General features: G+C 41.7%; 2 protein-coding genes across 2 annotated transcripts; one reads left to right on the top strand and one right to left on the bottom strand.

The window, feature by feature from the left end:
• The first annotated feature begins 223 nt into the window (after positions 1-223).
• On the top strand, positions 224-4,434 carry st3gal7 (ST3 beta-galactoside alpha-2,3-sialyltransferase 7). The gene is made up of 8 exons (XM_061745085.1): positions 224-498; positions 794-959; positions 1,569-1,695; positions 1,777-2,108; positions 2,325-2,511; positions 3,276-3,416; positions 3,575-3,724; positions 3,820-4,434. Exons 2-8 carry the CDS (start codon positions 811-813, stop codon positions 3,904-3,906), a joined length of 1,173 nt encoding a protein of 390 aa, XP_061601069.1. The 5' UTR covers positions 224-498; positions 794-810; the 3' UTR covers positions 3,907-4,434.
• Positions 4,080-12,271, bottom strand: hps1 (HPS1 biogenesis of lysosomal organelles complex 3 subunit 1). The gene is made up of 18 exons (XM_061745084.1): positions 12,035-12,271; positions 11,419-11,620; positions 11,195-11,329; positions 10,661-10,803; positions 10,466-10,574; positions 8,744-8,904; positions 8,542-8,644; positions 8,355-8,439; positions 7,730-7,785; positions 7,484-7,651; positions 7,146-7,325; positions 6,857-6,933; positions 6,617-6,754; positions 6,395-6,460; positions 6,109-6,253; positions 5,462-5,575; positions 5,293-5,375; positions 4,080-5,212 (listed from the first exon to the last, which is right to left on the bottom strand). Exons 2-18 carry the CDS (start codon positions 11,533-11,535, stop codon positions 5,050-5,052), a joined length of 2,043 nt encoding a protein of 680 aa, XP_061601068.1. The 5' UTR covers positions 11,536-11,620; positions 12,035-12,271; the 3' UTR covers positions 4,080-5,049.
• Between the last annotated feature and the right edge of the window lie 8,088 nt (positions 12,272-20,359).

The raw sequence follows: 20,359 nt of genomic DNA on the forward strand, positions 1-20,359 counted from the left end.
TGATAAATTGTTACATATATAGGTCAGAAAAGAAATCAAATTGTGAGCAGGTAACATATCTTCATATTACATATTATCTTCATATTAAAATCAAGGATTGCACACATAGTGTTTTCAGTGAAGACACCGACATGTGCGGGGCTACAGTCCCAGCAGGTCACTGGCTGAAATGTGGCAGAGGTTGCCTCCCCTCACCAGCAGGTATGCGTGTACTTTGACGTGTGCATGTTTGTTGCATGAACCTGCCAGCCCTGAAATGTCCATTGTCATCCTCTTCCCGTTTCTCCTCTGTCGTGGACGCATGCAAACACACACGAATGTTCATGCTGGCGTGTGACCGAGAGACATGTTAATTGTTAACCAGTGTTGGTGAAGGCAGACGCAGAGTTCACGCAGGTAAGAAGCAGCAGGGGCCATTTTAGCGGGGGCAGATTCTGCACCACACTATCCGTCCCCCACGAACAGGGGCAGTGAACCGTGGGCTTACAACACTCGCAGGTTAGTTGTGAGCTATTTTGTGTGTGTGTGTTCCTCAAACTAAACTTTCTCTTGATGCCTTATTGCATAGAAACTTCATTAAAAGAAAGTATTTCCCCCTTTTGTTATAAAATAGGTAACAAGTCTTTGGCTACCCTTTATACATGCTTTTAATGATGTTTATTGAGAGAGTTGGTTTCTTCTGTAGCTGAAGTGTGTGTGTGTGTGTGTGTGTGTGTGTGTGTGTGTGTGTGTGTGTGTGTGTGTGTGTGTGTGTGTGTGTGTGTGTGTGTGTGTGTGTGTGTGTGTGTGTCAGGTGGAGGAACAAGTGCCATGGTGACACTAAATCGCTTGAGTGTAGTGGATTCAGAGCACGGCTCTCGACTGCTCCCCGTGGCCGCCGACACGACCACACCAACACCCGTCTGTCACAGGACGCGAGTGGACCCAAGGACTGAGTCCAGGGACTTGTTCCTCAGCAGGTACATTTCATCCGAGTTCCCTTTTCTTATTTCAAAACCGGAAGGCACACAGTGCACAGATCCTGAGTGGGACTTTAGGTTTTCTTGATCACACTTGATCAGTTGTGAAGTGAAGTTGCAAACATGTTGTTTTGGATACCCGTGTTTGAGCCCACTGTGGGGGGGATCAGTTTTCTTATCCTTTACAATTAAGACTTTTCCCCATCCAGTCATTTGTTGAGGGTTTGTTCATTTTTTTGTTTTTTTTTTAACAGGGACTGATTAAGATTTGGAGAGACACTGAGGTCACACCCATTTTTACTTTAAAATGTTATTCAATTCAGTTTTAATTTATATATAGCATCTATTGCAACAGAAGTTGTCTCTAGTTGCTTTCCAGTGCCTGAACATGACCCCTGAGCAATTATTACATAAACATCCCCTTAATAAACTATGTGATTACAAATACTCTTTATATTTTACTAAAAAGAATAGTAAGTGGAAGTTCCTCTTCTTAATTCCCAGCACCATTAGCATTATTAAACAGGAAGTAATGCGTTGACTAAGCCCTAGTATTGGAGGGGTTGTGCTTGTTTGAAATAACATTTGATCTGTGTTTTTCATGCAAAGGAGGGTGAATTTCGCCACCAGCCTGCTCCTGTTGATTGGATGCTACCTGGCCATCCTGATACCCGCATACTTCCACTCGAATAAGGCAGCAGTTGTCAGTGATAACTCCCAAAATCCCAAATATTTGGTAATGACACATCTAAACACGTCTTTGCGAGCATCTTGGTCAGTTTCTTGACTCATGCCAAATCTTCCCCTTCCCCTGAAGGCATTACTGAATCGGTCAGCATCCCTCCTGTCGCAGCCGTGCCATCCTGGCTGGTGTGTGAACCACCTCAGAGCCCTGTCCTGCTCTGAAAACCTCCTGGACATCCCCGTTTTTGTGCAGGACAGACCCGAGTGGGATCTGGCTCCTCCTCTGGGGCTCCAGGGCAGTGAGGATCATCTGGCCTTGGCTCTTGCCTCCATGCCTCAACCTGGCCTACCTGCATCGCTGAGGAAAGAAGGCAGCTGCAGACGATGTGTGGTGGTGGGAAACGGCGGCGTTCTTCAAGGCAGCCACCTTGGAGCCCATATAGATCAGTATGACATCATCGTCAGGTACGCGTGCATGAGTCAAACAAACTGAAGTGGAAGGATGTTTTAGGTGGACTAAAGTGGGCAATTGAAACTACTGCAAATGACCTTGTTAGAAAATAGGCATTAACAATCAGTTGACACTACACTAAAGGTCAAAGACTTTCTTTTACTCTCATAAAACTCAATTACTTCATTTTTCTTGTTAATCAATGAACTTTTTTTTTTTTTTTTCACCAGGCTGAATAATGCTCCAGTGCCTGGATTTGAGAAAGATGTTGGGTCGCGCACCACCATCCGTCTCATGTACCCAGAGGGAGCGCCTCACTCTGCTCAGGAGTACAAAAAGACCTCCATGGTTGCTCTGGTGGTTTTTAAGAGCCTGGACTTGGACTGGCTAACTTCTGTAATCACCAAACAGCCGTTGGTGAGCCTGCATCACAGGAGCTATCGCCTTCAGAAATGTTGTGTTTCATAACCCACGAGAGTCACAACTGTTCACTTACACAACACTGTCGTCACATCATCACCCTCACTGCTTTACATGCTATAGGTCCAGAGGTGTCAAGTAACAAAGTACAAATACTTTGTTACCTTACTTAAGTAGAAATTTTGGTTATCTATACTTCACTGGAGTCATTATTTTTCAGACCACTTTTTACTTTTACTCCTTACATTTTCACGCAATTATCTGTACTTTTTACTGCTTACATTTTAAAAACCGCCTTGTTACTCTATTTCATTTCGGCCTTTAAAAAAAAACTATCCAGTTAAATTGCTCCATCCGGATAGAGTGAATTTGGTTGTGGTTGTGGCACAGATGTTCTTGTCCAGTTTTGTTCTTACATCCGTTGCCCTAAGATTCCTGCAACTAAACTTGGATGTACATTCCAATAAAGGTTAGGATAAATGATAACATGCCTCTGAAGTTTGACTTTTTGCACCATTACAATACTTATAGTCAACTATCCATCATATCTCCTGCTCTGGCTTTTTCCCCCTTACATTACTTTTACTTTTATACTTTAACTAGTTTTAAAACCAGTACTTTTATAATTTTACTTGAATAAAAAACTTGAGTTGATACTTCAACTTCTACAGGAGTATTTTTAAACTCTAGTATCTATACTTCTACCTGAGTAATGAATGTGAATACTTTTGACACCTCTGTATACGTCCCCTTTCAAATAGAGCTTCTGGTCCAAAATGTGGTTCTGGAGGGAGGTGGTGGACGATATTCCACTGAGACCAGAGAGCTTCAAGATCCTCCATCCAGAGATTATTCACAAGACGGGACGAGTCCTGCAGCAATACGCTCTCAAACAGGGAAATGTGAGTTTTTACACATTTGAAGTAAAAGATTACTTTTTTTTATGTATTTATTTCATTGTCATTTTAAATATGCCACTCTGGGAATAAGTTTTGCTTTCATCACCATTTCATTTTTAATTTCTCAAGCTGATCATGGGTGATTTTCTCTCTCCAAAAAGATGGTGCCAACATTAGGTGCCAGTGCAGTGGTGATGGCCGTGCAGGTGTGCGACCAGGTGAGCCTGGCCGGGTTTGGGTATGACTTGCAGCACCCCGAGGCCAGGCTTCATTACTATGAGGGCATACGGATGGACGCCATGAAAGCTCAAGTAGGTTAATGACTCACGACCAGATGGTGCTAAGGATGTTCCTGAGCCTCATGTTTGATCTCAAGTGATTTTTAAATCCTATTAAAATCATCCAGGTGGTGCATGATATCAGTGCTGAAAAACTCTTCTTGAGGGACCTAGTGGCTGCAGGAGCTGTGACTGACCTCACTGGAGCTCTGTGAGCTGAACACTGATGTTACACTGAACTCTCGGTGCACTCTCTCCTGGCTGTGAGGCTGTGGAATCCCCTACGATACGCTCGGCCCAGAGCCCTTCACAGCCTGGCCTGACCTTTAAAGTGCTCCGTCTCAAGGCTTAACTGATGACTGTAAATGTCAAATGACTAAAGACCATCTTGAGTATTCCTTTTTTTATAAACAAAAAAACAAAAAAACACAATAAATCACCCACTACGATGTGTAAAATAGTTGTGGGTGAATGCTGTGCTATCACTAATAGTGAACGGCTGGATGTTGAATGAATTCACTATTCAGTGCCTCAAATAATTCTATTTACAAAGACTGAATCAAGTGAATGTGGGACTGATATTTTTTTCCATAAAAAACATGTATCTTATCAGGATTTGGTAACTTGAATAAACTTTTGATCACAAACTGTCACCATGTAAAACTGAACAGTTGCACTGGTTGCCAATGTGCCGGAACAACGCTGCCACTTTAAGAGTTGCCATGGATACCAGCCTGCTCTTGGAGGGCAGTCTCTTTTGCAGGTAGGGGCTCTGGTGATCCATGCAGCACAGCAGAGAGGGAGGGGGAGGAATGGGCTTGTTGTTTTTGTTGTCATTTTCAAGTACCATCTCCCCAAAGATTACAAAGTTTTGGTTTAACTGAGACAGCGGAGGCATCATTTCTTCAGCATCTTTCATTCATGTAACAGGCAGGCAGCACCAAACGTCAACATGGACAGCATTGACATTTCTAGGGATTAGTAGTCACTAAATTTAAATGGTGTAAAGAAACTATATACAAGTAAAATATTATTAAAAATTGCAAACCAGGTCATAAGTTCAAGAATCTGACAAAAGGTGAGGACAAATATTATTAATATACATTTCATGGAGAGACAAAATGGCGCTTACATTCACAATGATCATACTAATCTTAAATCTAAGTGCTTCCAATAAATTAATTAAGGATACTTCATCTTGTACACAATTTAAAAAAAAAAAACGAACAAACTGAAAACATGAAGCAAAAGGTGCAGAACACAGTCACAGTCAGATCATCATTTTTTTTCTCTCTTTATGTTCTTCTTAAGGCAACAAAATAGTACCTTTGCCCTTCAGGTAAAGTGTGTTGGGCCGCCTACAGCAGCGGATTACGAGAGGGCTCCCACAGCTTGCTTGCCAGCTGTCTGCAGTGCTGGAGAATGATCTCAGTGGGGATGACCCCCAGGTGCACCGTCAGGAGCTCGTAGCACTTGACCGCCTCGCCCTGGTGGCTCTTACTGTAGTACCGGAGCAGCTTCCTGAACAACACGTGGCTTTACTTAAGACGGAAGCTGGTCATTTGAATTGATCGCAACCACTTTCAGATTAAGCTGCTTACCTGTAGTAATCCCACGCGAGCATCCCGATGGGCGCAGAGTCATCCGAGAGGATGGGTATGTCCCCAGCCTCTAGTTTATACCCCTGATTGATCAAACATTTATTTTTACTGTTTCGTCTGGTGAATTCATTTCTTTTTTATTCATTAACAGTGGATGATGGTAACTCACGGTTTCGTTTTCAAACCACAGGAAGTAGCAGAAATAGAAATCTCCATCGCGAAGTGTGACAGTGGAGTAACCCCTCTGGAGATAGTGCCGTGTCGTCCTGACCAGGCCCCACACCTTCATCCCAGATAAATTAACATGAAAATGAGAGCGTCTCGTTAATAAAAAAAAACAAAACATACTGAATAACCAAGCCTTTAATAACCATGGAAAGTTTTTCTCTTTAAAACACTTATTACCTATATATTTTTTTCATTTAAAAAAGGAGCATGAGGCAAGAATAAGAAATGAGACTCATTAGCGCCACGACGACCGTCGGGGGTACTGCAGCCAACAGCGAAGCCGGCACGGGAGAACGCGCATGCAGCGTCATTTGACGTCACATTCGCAGGACAGCGCGGGAAATTCGAGCCTAGAATTGCAGCGCATTTTGCAGCACACAGCCTGTTCAAGGCAACGGAGAGATACACTAGAGGGCTCATTCTTTTTGGTTTGGAACGCTTCATCTGACATTATTAAAACTTAAAACGTATACGCATTTTTTTCATAAATCCTGCCTCAATCCTGCCTCATGCTCCTTTAAGTTTAATTATCATATTTTTTCATGGACAACATGGATGAAGTAAAAACAAAAGTGGAGTTTGTCGGACCTTGTTTTTGATATAATGAGCCACCGGCCCCTTCCCAAGCTCAGACGTGGTGCGCTCGGTGATGATGAGAGACGGAGCGATCATCTGGCCGCTCGATCGGTCCACACAGATGAAATGGACGAGTCCTGGAAAATCCTCCAGGTAAGTGCGATCAGATAGGTCAAGATCAATACCCTGGGGGTAACACTGTGCCAACAAAGAAGTTCACAAGGTATGCTGGGAAACATGCAAAACACATAAAAGCAGTGCTCAGAAATCAGTTGTTTTTTTTTCCCTGAAAGGATATGACACCATGGTGATGTTTCTCTTGCTTTTCACCAACAGAAAGTCCTTCCAGTCCACCAGCTTCTCTCTGGGAGTGAGAGTCAGAGAGGAAAAAATACAAATATATGAATAGAAAGATCAGAAAGACAGCTCAGGCATACGTAATGAGGGGGGACTGCATACACTAAAAGCACAAAAACATAGATGTATACAAAACTAAACATCTCTGTGGACTGATACTCACTGCACCATAGCCTGGGCTCGTTCCTGCAGAGCAGGGGAGAGGCGTCGAGGAATGTCAGACGGTCCAGGATCAGTAAGAAAACACTGCCGGTAAATGCCACACAGCTGGGTCTTCATAGCCTTACACACTGGGATGAGACTGAAAAAAACAAGCAAAGAAACATGCAAAAGCTTCCAAAGAAGCTTCAGAGATCCTTTGCTGTGATGCCATTTGGCCACTAGAGGGCAGCAGCAGACTTACTCGTTGCTCAGCCCCGGTCCTCCTCTGGCGAAGGCTCTGTTCTTGAACTCTGTCCACACATTTTGAAGCTGTGCAGACTGGATAGAGAAGAATATATTTATTCTTATTTGTTCAAATAAGACAATGCAAAATGGAAATTACATTTATGTAATCAGTATGATGATGGTTCCTTCATAATGCGAAGGAACCATGGTTGGTAAATTCAAATTTAGACTGTGGTAATAAAAATGTTCAGAATTTCTGAGTAAAACCTACTGTGTTGATACAAAACACACATTAAAACACTTGCCTGTAATTCACTAGGTCCCAAGGCTTTAATGAACTTGTCCAGCTTGTTTCGGATGTCATGTATATTCAGCTGTCCTCTGGCTGCTGCAGAACCTGCTTGACCTTCACTTAAGCGCTTCTCCAACTTGGCGAAGGCCTCCAGAAATTTGTAGACCGACATGGCCACTGCACTGGTGGGAACCTGGCACAAGTAATAATTGAACAAATGTGCGGTAAGAAATTGTGGTTAAATAAATGGAAATGTGTCACATATATGCCCCCCCGCTTGCCAAACGAAAGCTGCGAGGAGAAAATGACGTCCACTCAGAAGATTGGAATAGACGTTCAAAACATACAAACCTTGGTTAGTAACACTAATGTGATCCCAGGCCACAGTGGAAGACAGTACATGGAGTGGGGCATCATGGGATAAAGCCCATCCCGCTGTGAGACCTCAAGGAAGACTCTGCTCGGTGTTGACGGGTCAGGCGGACTAATTTCCAGGGTGTCCAAGCTGTCTTCTGCCATCTGAAGCCATTAACACCGTGAAACAGTTGTCACTCCAACAACACAATGTGCTTATTTGACATCTAAATTAATTCTCACCTGGATGTCTGGATCCACAAACTCAAACACGGGGGTGTTTCCTCTGACTGGCCTCTCTATTGGAACACATGGCATAGGAAAAATATATACATATGTGTATACAATATATCAGAATCAGAATCAGAAAAGGGTTTATTGCCAAGTTTTCACACGAGGAATTTGTTATGGTGATTGGTGCAACACAATACAATTATAAAAGCAATATGTACGAGATAAAATTAAATAAAATGTATAAACAATAAAAAGTATAAACAGTAAAATAAAATGTAGACCGGAAATGTACAAAGTGAGGTTTTAAAGTGCCGGGTGAGTCTGTACAAAAGTGACTTAGGAACTTAGGATAGGTAAAAAGTATAGACAGAAATGTACAATGAGGTTTGTAAAGTGCCGGATATGAGTCTGTGCAAAAGTTACAGGATTGGAATTTTTACGTTAATGTAACGTTAATATACACAACTTATTGTATTGTTATACACAACTTTACTGCCAGAAGAAGATCCTTTGTTAAATTTCACCTCGCAGATATGAAGAAAATATTTATTTGCCACCACAGCATGTAAAGAACATGTACACAAAGAATAAACAAAACAAAACACAAATACTAAGACGTAGCTTGATAACCCACCTGAACCGCTGGAGTTTCTGCTAGATGGGGAGGGTTCTGGGGTGTAAAAACTCTCAGGACCAGAACCAGATGTGCTCTCGATATCCTTCACAAACACACAGAAGATGGTGAGAAAAGCAGAATAAAAGAAACAAGGTTCCAAACATTTTGTGGTTTTTCTGTTTGCAAAGCTGTCAACCCTTTGTACCTCGGGACTCGGCTCATCCAGGTCTGCGTTACTTGGATACATGTTCTGGGCCATGATGATGAGTGCCAGGAGGTCTGAAGTGGTGAGCGTGCTCGCATTGCGGCTAAAGTGAGGGGAGGATCAAAGACGTCGCACGCAAGTTAGATGTGAGAATGGGCACGCGTTATGAAATAAATGTGGCAAGCTTCATGGAAACGTGTACCTGGAGTAGAAAGCGAGGAGTTTGGTGTGAACCAGGATGAAGGCATGCAGCACCTCCTCTCCTGCTCTGTCAACACTGCTGTTGAGCTGCTGAACCAAACGACGCTCCAAGAACTCGATGCACTGCTCACACAGAGTGGGGTGGATTAACCTCTCCACTGCCTAAGAGGGGGAGAGCATGAGTTTTTCATTTAGCCATTTAAAATAAATTACTGGACAAGAGTTCATACAGCAGTCCATGTTCTACACCCAATCCATCACCTCCAGGCTTTCAAGTGCACTTGAACCTAAAGTTCACATATTTAATCAATTCTGTAATAATGTCTCCCAAAAAAAAAAAAAAAAAAAATATAATAATAATAATAATAATAATAATAATAATAATAATAATATATATATATATATATATATATCTTTTTTTTTTTTGCTTGATAAAAGGTATAAAACATTGCACATGTATGTGAACGTGTAGGATCCACAATCTATTTAAGAATCAAGTCAGATCTGGCATTTCTTTTTGAACAGCATGTAAACATTTGGGGATCTAAAAACACAACATAGCACATTTCTGATGTCCAACAGGCAGAAAAATGTTACACCATCATCTTTAACTATTCCAGACTATAGCCGGGCACATTTTGTAGACATGGAGGAAGTCTGTTGGTGGTAGTATTATGGTTGGGGCCAGTTTTGGTCCATCCGGACCAAGGCAGTTTGAGATTAATAACGGAAAAAAAAAGGTTTTGAATTAAACTGGTGAAATCCATATGTTGGGACTCTCTGTTTATGAAATAAATTATAATCAAAAGGAGGAACTTTGGGAGGAAATAACTATGAGCAGTGATTTTCCACCAAACAGTGGTCAAAGACTAATAGAGGCTGTGTTTCTATTGGCCGAGTCAAAGTCCTGACCTTCCTGATCTGTCTAAGTAACTTCCTTTTCAATTGTATGAAAATTTGAAGATGCTTTAGGTGGTACTCTTATATGTAAATACTTTAAAGCCACTCTCTGTGTCAATATCCACTCCTAACCACACATTGGAGCATAAATCTGCTATATTGTCAAAAGAGCCTTGGCTAATACTGAGGGAATGTGCAGGGACGGTTCGCCACATCGTTTAATACCACTTTATGTTACTGGAATACACTGTTGTATCTTATGCAATGGGTAGACAAATGGACTTTCTTGTGGTGTGCTGTCCCCCTATGTCCAATATTGGTATTGCTACATAGAGTGCCTTTACAGACAACTGATAAGAATAATGATCAATAGCACATGACGCAAACTTCTTATTCTGAGGTTAAAGAGCCAAGGTTGAACACTGATTAAACCTTTTAATAATGATAATAATAATAATAAAATATTTAAGTTCCAACCTGTTTGGTGTGTAGTTAAATAGAAAGCTTTGCAGTCTTGTTATGAGCTATAAATTCATTCCTATATCAACATTGAGGATGAACAACATTTTAGCATCATCTTGTGTGTTTCAAAAGTTGTATGTATTGCAAGATGGTCATGGTCTCATGAAGAAATTAGAGATGGGAACTATGGTATAACATTAAGAGCTCTGCCAAGTCTCTGGTGAGGCCGAGTTCATCCCCGCATTCAGCAAAGCTGTTTACCGTATTTGTCTATAAATACGCTGCTGAGGAAACCTGGGAAGATATTTAAGAGAAAATGCACAATTCTCCTCAGATGTATAAAGAAACAAAAGCAGTGCACCTCCACTAAGAAGCTCTGGTCATTCTCCCGGAGGTGGCTGTAAGTCTCCAGCAGGCCCTGGAGATGCTTCCACAGCACCGCTCTTTGCTTTGTGTCCTGAGGACGAAGTCTGGAGACAAACACCGTTCATGTGTCAAACCAAATGTCCTGTTAGACAACATCACGCGCCAAGAGGGAGCACGGAAAATGTCTTACTCTTTTCTCAGGAGATCCCCACTGAGAGTGACCATCCCAAACATTACGTCAATCATTTTCTTCATCACGCAGATCTTCCTCCTCAGATCGTCCTCCTTCTCCTCCCCATCTCCATTCACAGCTATGTACAGGCACTCATCAAACTGAGGACATGAAATGACACCATCAACATGTTACAGCCCATGCACGTGAATAAAATAAATCCCCATCGTTGACCCCATTCTACTCTGAGTGACTGGAAGCATGTCAAAGTGTCTGGACTGCATAACTGCGTCATGTGCTGCGGGAGCACAAAGCCTGGTTTGATTCCTTAACAAGACTCACGTGACGAGCATGTTGCCTGACTGAAAGAAAGGCCAACATTCAGATCATTGTGCTGTGAGTAAAAGTTCAGACAAAATATTCCAAAACTAGCTCACAATCACTGCTTTTTTTTCTTTTCTTTTATCTTAATTTTGTAATGAAGACCTGTCATGGAAAAACATGCTGGAGTTCAGTACAAAGAAAGCTTTTACTGTGAAAGACGGGCGCTACCTGGTGTAAAACATAGATGTGGTTGTTTTCTGTGGTGAAGGAGGTGTAGCCGTCCCCTTGTCCGTACACCATGGTGGAGCAGGAAATAATGATGGGCGCAAACAAAGTGCTGATGATGTCCTCGAAGGCTGGAAGCTGAAAGACAGGAAAGAATAAATAAACTGGAAACCAAAAGTTATTCTAAAGCTTATATAACAGTTGCCAATGATTGTATTCCCCCTCACCCTCTCGCCCTCTTCCTGAGATGCTCCATACTGTTCCTGGACATTGTGCTGGAACTCCTGGTCAGTCCAGTGGAAGAGGACCTCAGCGCTGTGGCTGGCTATCAGCAAGCACTTCATCTGGACCACAGAGGGGATCCGGCCTGCTTTACCACCGCGTCCTACTTACCACGAGAGCTGCACAACGGTTGGGTGGTAAAGAGAGCTGTTCAAGTATTAACAGAGTAAAAAAGAAAGAAGGAAAGAAAGAAATGAATCAGACAAATATTATGGATGTCTGGCCTCATTGGTATTACACACAGCTGAGGAAACCATTTTTAAATGTATATTACACCAAGACCTTAAAATTTAAATTAATTTGAAATAAAATTACTTTACTTTGCATGTTTTGTTCATTTCAATGACAAAAAGTTCATTTTATGGTATACATAAACACATTCATATAAAATAATTGAGAAAAAAAAAGTTATGTAAAGAAATCTGTGTAGGTTTTCTGCACAACCTCTAGATTAATACGAAACAAGCAGCAGCAAGTCATCGTTTTGAATGAATGATCAATGTTCATTGATTCAGACAAAGATGAGCAGCTGAAAACTTTTGACCAAAAGTAAACAAGTACCTGAAACTTTAAACTCGAGCACCAAACTTTGTACTTCCTCCATTCATATGGACGGTCGTCATCAGTAGTGAATCATGAGCAGACGCGCAGTTAAAGTTCCCGTTGACTTCCCAGACTTCCCAACGCACGATGATCCCCGCATCCCAGTCCAACGTGCCTCGGGGTCCAAAACTTGTTCCCTGATCAACTTTTCGTGCAGATCGTGGACGTTTTCATGGTTTTCATGGCTTCCTTCTGCACCTCTGCGCCGTGACGCAACTCCGAGTCATGTGACTCGAGCAGCCGCCCTCCACGTGAAGGCTGATTTATGGTTCTGCGGTAAATCGACGCAGAGCCTACGGCGTAGCGTAAGGCGTACCCTACGCCGCAGGCTCTGCGTTGGTTTAACGCGGAACTATAAATCAGCCTATAAACATGTATACAGGACTATGTCAGAAAATGTGAATATTGTGATAAAGTTCTTTATTTTCTGTAATGCAATTAGAAAAACAAAAATGTCATACATTCTGGATTCATTACAAATCAACTGAAATATTGCAAGCCTTTTATTATTTTAATATTGCTGATTATGGTTTACAGTTTAAGATTAAGATTCCCAGCATATTCTAATTTTTTGAGATAGGATATTTGAGTTTTCTTAAGCTGTAAACCATGATCAGCAATATTAAAATAATAAAAGGCTTGCAATATTTCAGTTGATTTGTAATGAATCCAGAATGTATGACATTTTTGTTTTTCTAATTGCATTACAGAAAATCACAATATTCTAATTTTCTGAGACAGTCCTGTACATGTATACATGTCTATTTCTTTTCACTGGATTGCTCCTCCAGGAGCTTGATGATCTGTGAGGTGGGAACAAGTCATGTGCTGGTGGCTGAATGGGCCATATGACAGGCAGGCTGACTGTTTAGATGGTGTTTGGTGAATGCAGCTTGGTGGTGGATTAGAATGATTTCTGAAATTAAGTTTGATTAAATAATCCTTAAGCAACATTTGCAGGAATTGAGGGTGGAACAAAACATGAGTGAAACCTGGATGAATAAGGGATTTGTGTTAACTTTAACCTCTGAAAAAGAAAAATAGTCACATACAATGTACGCATATGACTGATAGATATCTGTGAAATTAAAGTAATCCATTATTATTATTATTATTATTATTATTATTATTATTATTATTATTAGGGCCCGAGCACCTTCAGTGCGAAGGCCCTATTGTATCTGTAGGAATTCTTCGCGTTATTATTAGGGCCCGAGCACCTTCAGTGCGAAGGCCCTATTGTATCTGTAGGAATTCTTCGCGTTATTATTATTATTTTTCTGACAAAAGGAAGGCCTTTTTGCCCCCCTAAACGTGCCCAAAAAGTCACCAAATTTTGCATGCAAGTCAGGCCTGGCGAAAAATTTGATATTTAATGCTTTGCATTAATGGGCGTGGCAAAATGGCTCAACAGCGCCCCCTTGAAAACTTTGTGCCTCAAGCCCCACCATGCGGTTTGTCGTACATGCACGAAAATCGGTACAGACCTGTATCATGGCGCAACTTAAAGAAAAGTCTCTGGGTGTCATGTCGAAAAGCCGAACAGGAAGTCGGCCATTTTGAATTAATCGTGTCATTTTGGCTAAATTTATGCCTTCCTTCTGCAGTTAATACGGCCCGAACCGTAACGTGCACCGAGGTGTGTTATACATCAAAATGTGCGTCTCCATCCTCCGACACCACGCATTACTTTTCTCTTTCAAAAGCGTTACCGTGGCGACGCTAGACGCCAAAAAGCGTGCCCACCCTTCATCTGGTTGGTTCAGACAGAAAAAACTTTGCGCCTCAAGCCCCATAATACGGTTTGACGTACATGAACGAAAATCGGTACACACCTGTATCATGTTGCGACTTAAAGAAAAGTCTCTTGGCGCGGTGGCCGAAACCGAACAGGAAGTCGGCCATTTTGAACATTCTGAATTGATCGCGTAATTTTGGAGCAATATATGCCATTCCTTCGAGAATTAATACGGCCCGAACCGTATCGTGAACCCAGATGTGTTATACATCAAAATGTGCGTCTCCATCCTGCGACTACACGCATTACTTTTCTATTTCAAAAGTGTTACCGTGGCGACGCTAGACGCCAACAAGCGCACCCCCCCTTCATCTGATTGGTCCATATTTGATAGTTCCCCAAAAGGCACCAAATTTGGCACGCAAGCCAGGCCTGGCGATAAATTTAATATTTCATGGTTTGCATTAATGGGCGGGGCAAAATGGCTCAACAGCGCCCCCCGGAAAACTTTGTGCCTCAAGCCCCACAATACGGTTTGATGTACATGCACGAAAATCGCTACACACCTGTATCATGTCACAACTTAAAGAAAAGTCTCTTGGAGCCATGACCGAAACCGAACAGGAAGTCGGCCATTTTGAAATCTGATTGGTCCATATTTGATAGTTCTCCAAAAGTCACCAAATTTTGCATGCAAGCCAGACTTGGCGATAAATTAGATATTTCATGGTTTGCATTAATGGGCGTGGCCTAACGGCTCAACAGCGCCCCCTAGAATACTTTTCTCTGCCATAACTTTTGAATGGTTTGACATAGGAAGTTGTGGGTGGTGTCATGGGACTCTGTATGGAGTCCTTGAGCTTCGTTGGCCTTAATTAGCCCCGCCCCTTCTTCTGATTGGTTGTCCCGATTTTCTGCTATAACTTTGGAATGGTTTGACATAGAGAGTCGTGGGTGGTATCATCAGATTCTGTATGGAGCCCTTGACCTTCCTTGGCCTGAATTAGCCCGCCCCTTCTTCTGATTGGTTGTCCCGATTTTCTGCTATAACTTTTGAATGGTTTGACATAGAGAGTCCTGGGTGGTGTCATCAGATTCTTTATGGAGTCCTTGACCTTCATTGGCCAGAATTAGCCCCGCCTCTTCTTCTGATTGGTTGTCCCTTTTTTCTGCCATAACTTTTGAATGGTTTAACATAGAGAGTCGTGGGTGGTGTCATGGGACTCTGTAATGAGTTCTTAAGCTTCGTTGGCCTTAATTAGCCCCGCCCCTTCTTCTGATTGGTTGTCCCAATTTTCTGCTATAACTTTGGAATGGTTTGACATAGAGAGTCCCGCTTCCTGATTCAAACATCTGCCGGCCCCGCCCCCCGACCAATCAGTGGCGAGTAGGGTGATGACGGCCCCGCCCCCCGACCAATCAGTGGCGAGTATGGTGATGACGGCCCCGCCCCCCGACCAATCAGTGGCGAGTAGGGTGATGACGGCCCCGCCCCCCGACCAATCAGTTCCCTGTAATGTGGTGACCTCAGAAATATTCCCGGCTCAGCCCGGTTACAACCTTGGCAGAATGGTTACAGAAAAAGTAATAATTAAAATAGTAGGGTTTTACTAATATTTATAACTTACAAATATTAAAAAAATTAGGAAAAAAAAGTTCCAGACATTTTATCGCTATGTTGGTCTGTCCTAAGCCAGTAGGTCAAATGAAAGGAAGAGCTGAGACTTAGCTCAGCCAGATTATTGCGGTCTTTGGTGCCACAGGTTGGGAGTTCAAGCCTGGCAATATGCCCGAAACTTTTGTCAGCAATTTTTGTGTTTTTTTTACATCAAAATGTTCGTCTCTGTCCTGTGACGATGCACATTACTTCTCTCTTTCAAAAGTGTTACCTTGGCGACGCTAGACACGAAAAAGCGCTCGTCCCATTCATCTGATTGGTCCATATTTGATAGTTCTCCAAAAGTCACCAAATTTTGCATGCAAGCCAGGCCTGGCGATACATTTGATATTTCATGGTTTGCATTAATGGGCGTGGCCTAACGGCTCAACAGCGCCCCCTAGAATACTTTTCTCTGCCATAACTTTTGAATGGTTTGACATAAAGAGTCGTGGGTGGTGTCATGGGACTCGGTATTGAGTCCTTGACCTTCATTGGCCTGAATTAGCCCCGCCCCTTCTTCTGATTGGTTGTCCCGATTTTCTGCCATAACTTTTGAATGGTTTGACTTAGAGAGTCTTGGGTGGTGTCATTTCTGATATGCTTATGGGGGGCGGTGGACGTGAGTGCGAGGGCCCGTTCATCGCTGCTTGCAGCTTTAATTATTATTATTATTTTTCTGACGAAAGGAGGGCCTTTTTGCCCCCCTAAACGTGCCCAAAAAGTCATCAAATTTTGCATGCAAGCCAGGCCTGGCGAAAAATTTTATATTTAATGGTTTGCATTAATGGGCGTGGTAAAATGGCTCAACAGCGCCCCCTTGAAAACTTTGTGCCTCAAGCCCCACGATACGTTTTGACGTACATGCACGAAAATCGGTACACACCTGTATCATGGCGCAACTTAAAGAAAAGTCTCTTGGTGCCATGCCCGAAACCGAACAGGATGTCGGCCATTATGAATTAATCGTGTCATTTTGGCGAAATTTATGCCATTCCTTCGGCAGTTAATACGGCCCGAACCGTAACGTGCACCCAGGTGTGTTATACATCAAAATGTGCGTCTCCATCCTCCGACACCACGCATTACTTTTCTCTTTCAAAAGCGTTACCGTGGCGATGCTAGACGCCAAAAAGCGCGCCCACCCTTCATCTGATTGGTTCTGACAGAAAAAACTTTGCGCCTCAAGCCCCATAATACGGTTTGACGTACATGAACGAAAATCGGTACACTCCTGTATCATGTCGGAACTAAAAGAAAAGTCTCTTGGCGCCATGGCCGAAACCGAACAGGAAGTCGGCCATTTTGGACATTCTGAATTAATCGCGTAATTTTGGAGCAATTTATGCCATTCATTTGAGAATTAATACGGCCCGAACCGTAATGGGCACCCAGATGTGTTATACATCAAAATGTGCGTCTACATCCTGCAACACCACGCATTACTTTTCTCTTTCAAAAGTGTTACCGTGGCGACGCTAGACGCCAAAAGGCGCGCCCCCCTTCATGTGATTGGTCCATATTTGATAGTTCTCCAAAAGTCACCAAACTTTGCATGCAAGCCAGGCCTGGTGATAAATTTGATATTTCATGGTTTGCATTAATGGGCGTGGCCTAACGGCTCAACAGCGCCCCCTAGAATACTTTTATCTGCCATAACTTTTGAATGGTTTGACATAGGAAGTTGTGGGTGGTGTCATGGGACTCTGTAATGAGTTCTTAAGCTTCGTTGGCCTTAATTAACCCCGCCCCTTCTTCTGATTGGTTGTCCCTTTTTTCTGCTATAACTTTTGAATGGTTTGACATAGGAAGTCGTGGGTGGTGTCATGGGACTCTGTAATGAGTTCTTAAGCTTCGTTGGCCTTGATTAGCCCCGCCCCTTCTTCTGATTGGTTGTCCCGATTTTCTGCTATAACTTTGGAATGGTTTGACATAGGAAGTTGTGGGTGGTGTCATGGGACTCTGTAATGAGTCCTTAAGCTTCGTTGGCCTTAATTAGCCCCGCCCCTTCTTCTGATTGGTTGTCCCTTTTTTCTGCTATAACTTTTTAATGGTTTGACTCCCGCTTCCTGATTCAAACGTCTGCCGGCCCCGCCCCCCGACCAATCAGTGGCGAGTAGGGTGATGACGGCCCCGGCCCCTGACCAATCAGTGGCGAGTAGGGTGATGACGGCCCCGCCCCCTGACCGATCAGCTGTTGTAATGTGGTGACGTCAGAAATAGTCCCGTGCTCAGCCCGGTTAGAACCTCGGTAGAATAGTTACAGAAAGAGTAATAAATAAAATAGTAGTGTCTTACTAATATTTATAGCTTACAAATATTTAAAAAATTAGGAAAAAAAGTTCCAGACATTTTATTGTTATGTTGGTCTCTCGTAAGCCAGTAAGTCAAAGCCAAAAGGAATGGCTGAGACGTAGCTCAGCCACAGCATATCGGTCTTTGATGCCAGAGGTCGGGAGTTCGAACCTGGCTGAATCCCGGAAATTTTGTAATCAATTTTTGTGTTTTTTTTTTATCAAAATGTGCGTCTCTGTCCTGCGACGAAGCACATTACTTTTCTCTTTCAAAAGTGTTACCGTGGCGACGCTAGACGCGAAAAAGCGCTCGTCCCCTTCATCTGATTGGTCCATATTTGATAGTTCTCCAAAAGTCACCAAATTTTGCATGCAAGCCAGGCCTGGTGATAAATTTGATATTTCATGGTTTGCATTAATGGGCGTTGCCTAACGGCTCAACGGCGCCCCCTAGAATACTTTTTCTCTGCCATAACTTTTGAATGGTTTGACATAAAGAGTCGTGGGTGGTGTCATGGGACTCAGTATTGAGTCCTTGACCATAATTTGTGAAAATTAGCCCCGCCCCTTCTTCTGATTGGTCGTCCCGATTTTCTGCTATAACTTTTGAATGTTTTGACATAGAGAGTCGTGGGTGGTGTCATCAGATTCTGTATGGAGTCCTTGACCTTCATTGGCCTGAATTAGCCCCGCCTCTTCTTCTGATTGGTTGTCCCTTTTTCTGCTATATCTTTTGAATGGTTTGACATAGGAAGTCGTGGGTGGTGTCATTTCTGATATGATTATGGGGGCGGTGGCCGTGAGTGCGAGGGCCCGTTCATCGCTGCTTGCAGCTTTAATTATTATTATTATTATTATTATTATTATTATTATTATTATTATTATTTGATTATTATTATTATTATCATCATCATCATTGATTGATTGATTGATTGATTGATTGATTATTATTATTATTATTATTATTATTATTATTATTATTATTATTATTATTATTATTATTATTATTATTATTATTATTATTATTATTATTATCAGGGGTCCAAGCAATAAGGCTAAGCAAGTTTATTTCTGTAGTACAATTCAACAAGAAGGTGATTTAAAATGCTTTACAAAGGGATTAAAACATAAATAAAAAGCATTATTTAAAATTAAAACAAAAAAGAAATAAATGAGAATAATGGACAAGTTAGTTGATTCGTTGAAATGATTTGTGCAGGTGAAATGATCCATAGGTGGCGCTATAATAAACTGGTTTATGCTTTGGGTCATATTCATAGACTGTATAAAACAAAGGACGAAGCATGAGGTCACTTGAGCCACTGGTGTCTGAAGGCAAGTAGCCCGTTTTGAAGCCCGTTTTTCTTCATACAGGGTGAGGCCATGTTACTCGAGAAGCCGAAGGGAACATGCCCACCATTATTAATGGATCCTATGCTGGAGATATTAAGTACAAATGAGTGTAAATACTGCCCTGTGATGCACTGACAACCTGTCCAGGATGCATCACTTTCACCTGAAGACAGCTGGGATCGGCTCCAGTGACCCTGATCAGGAGGAAGTGGGCATGGATGGATGGATGAATGGATGGATGGTGGCTGGCATTATTTTAATGGACTTTAAAGGTTTGTTTCAGCAGTCAAATTTTCTCTCACCTAATTTGTTACAAACTTGCAAATTGCCAGGACTGGTATCTGAAGCCATCTTATGCGTTATTATAAACTTTAGCTAAACCTACTTATTGATGATCTTCTAAGCAACATTTAATAGTATTATTTCATATTATCTGTGTTTGTAAATGTGTATAGTCATGAATATTGTAAGAAAATGTGTAGGTTTGGATTTTATCAGCACCTAATTTGATATAAATCATTGAAGACACAAGATACACAGCATTAATATTGTAGCAAAGACTGTATGTTGCAAAATATTCAGTAGAAGTGATGAATTTGTTTGGCTTCCCTCTACAGATCTTGAAGGGTTAGAATCCACAAATTAGCATGTTAGATGTGCAGATTCATCAAGGGAACAACTATGAAGATTATTTAACGATAAGAGTCAGAAAGTCACTTTTCATGGCATTTTAAGTTATTCTTTGTGATGTTTTCAGCATCGTCTTGTTGTTGTTGCTTTTATGTGGCCTGGATTTGTTTCTACTAGCTGCACAACAAATTGCTTCTCAGTAACAATAAATGCATCAAAGACCGAAGTTACATGTTCTTATAAAGTTTAGGAAGAACATATAGTGGTCCCTCATTCATTAATTACAATAACCCCAAACATCAAGTTTCATAAAAGAAAAAAAGTTATTCAATAAAATGTAATGTTGTTGTGTTAACATTTTCCTCAAAACAGAATGCTATGATTGACAAATCATTTACACCTCATGTTAAATTGTAAATAGTTGTAAAAGAAAGAAAGAAAGAAAGAAAGAAAGAAAGAAAGAAAGAAAGAAAGAAAGAAAGAAAGAAAGAAAGAAAGAAAGAAAGAAAGAAAGAAAGAAAGAAAGAAAGAAAGAAAGAAAACAAATGGGAAACACGTGTTAAATGTTATTTTAATTTAGAATATTGTGAGCATTTCCAATTATAGTAGGT

The sequence above is a fragment of the Cololabis saira genome, chromosome 17, assembly GCF_033807715.1.
Source record: "Cololabis saira isolate AMF1-May2022 chromosome 17, fColSai1.1, whole genome shotgun sequence".
Lineage (NCBI taxonomy): Eukaryota > Metazoa > Chordata > Actinopteri > Beloniformes > Belonidae > Cololabis > Cololabis saira.

Bases quoted from the DNA above. Each gene is read 5' to 3' on its own strand.
- st3gal7 (XM_061745085.1), top strand. From the start codon at position 811: ATGGTGACACTAAATCGCTTGAGTGTAGTGGATTCAGAGCACGGCTCT. The intron at 2,512-3,275 runs GTGAGCCTGCAT...CCTTTCAAATAG, and splicing joins TAATCACCAAACAGCCGTTG to AGCTTCTGGTCCAAAATGTG. The intron at 3,725-3,819 runs GTAGGTTAATGA...AAAATCATCCAG, and splicing joins TGGACGCCATGAAAGCTCAA to GTGGTGCATGATATCAGTGC.
- hps1 (XM_061745084.1), bottom strand. From the start codon at position 11,535: ATGAAGTGCTTGCTGATAGCCAGCCACAGCGCTGAGGTCCTCTTCCAC. The intron at 10,575-10,660 runs GTAAGACATTTT...GTTTGTCTCCAG, and splicing joins GGGGATCTCCTGAGAAAAGA to ACTTCGTCCTCAGGACACAA. The intron at 7,326-7,483 runs GTTTGTATGTTT...TACTTGTGCCAG, and splicing joins CATTAGTGTTACTAACCAAG to GTTCCCACCAGTGCAGTGGC.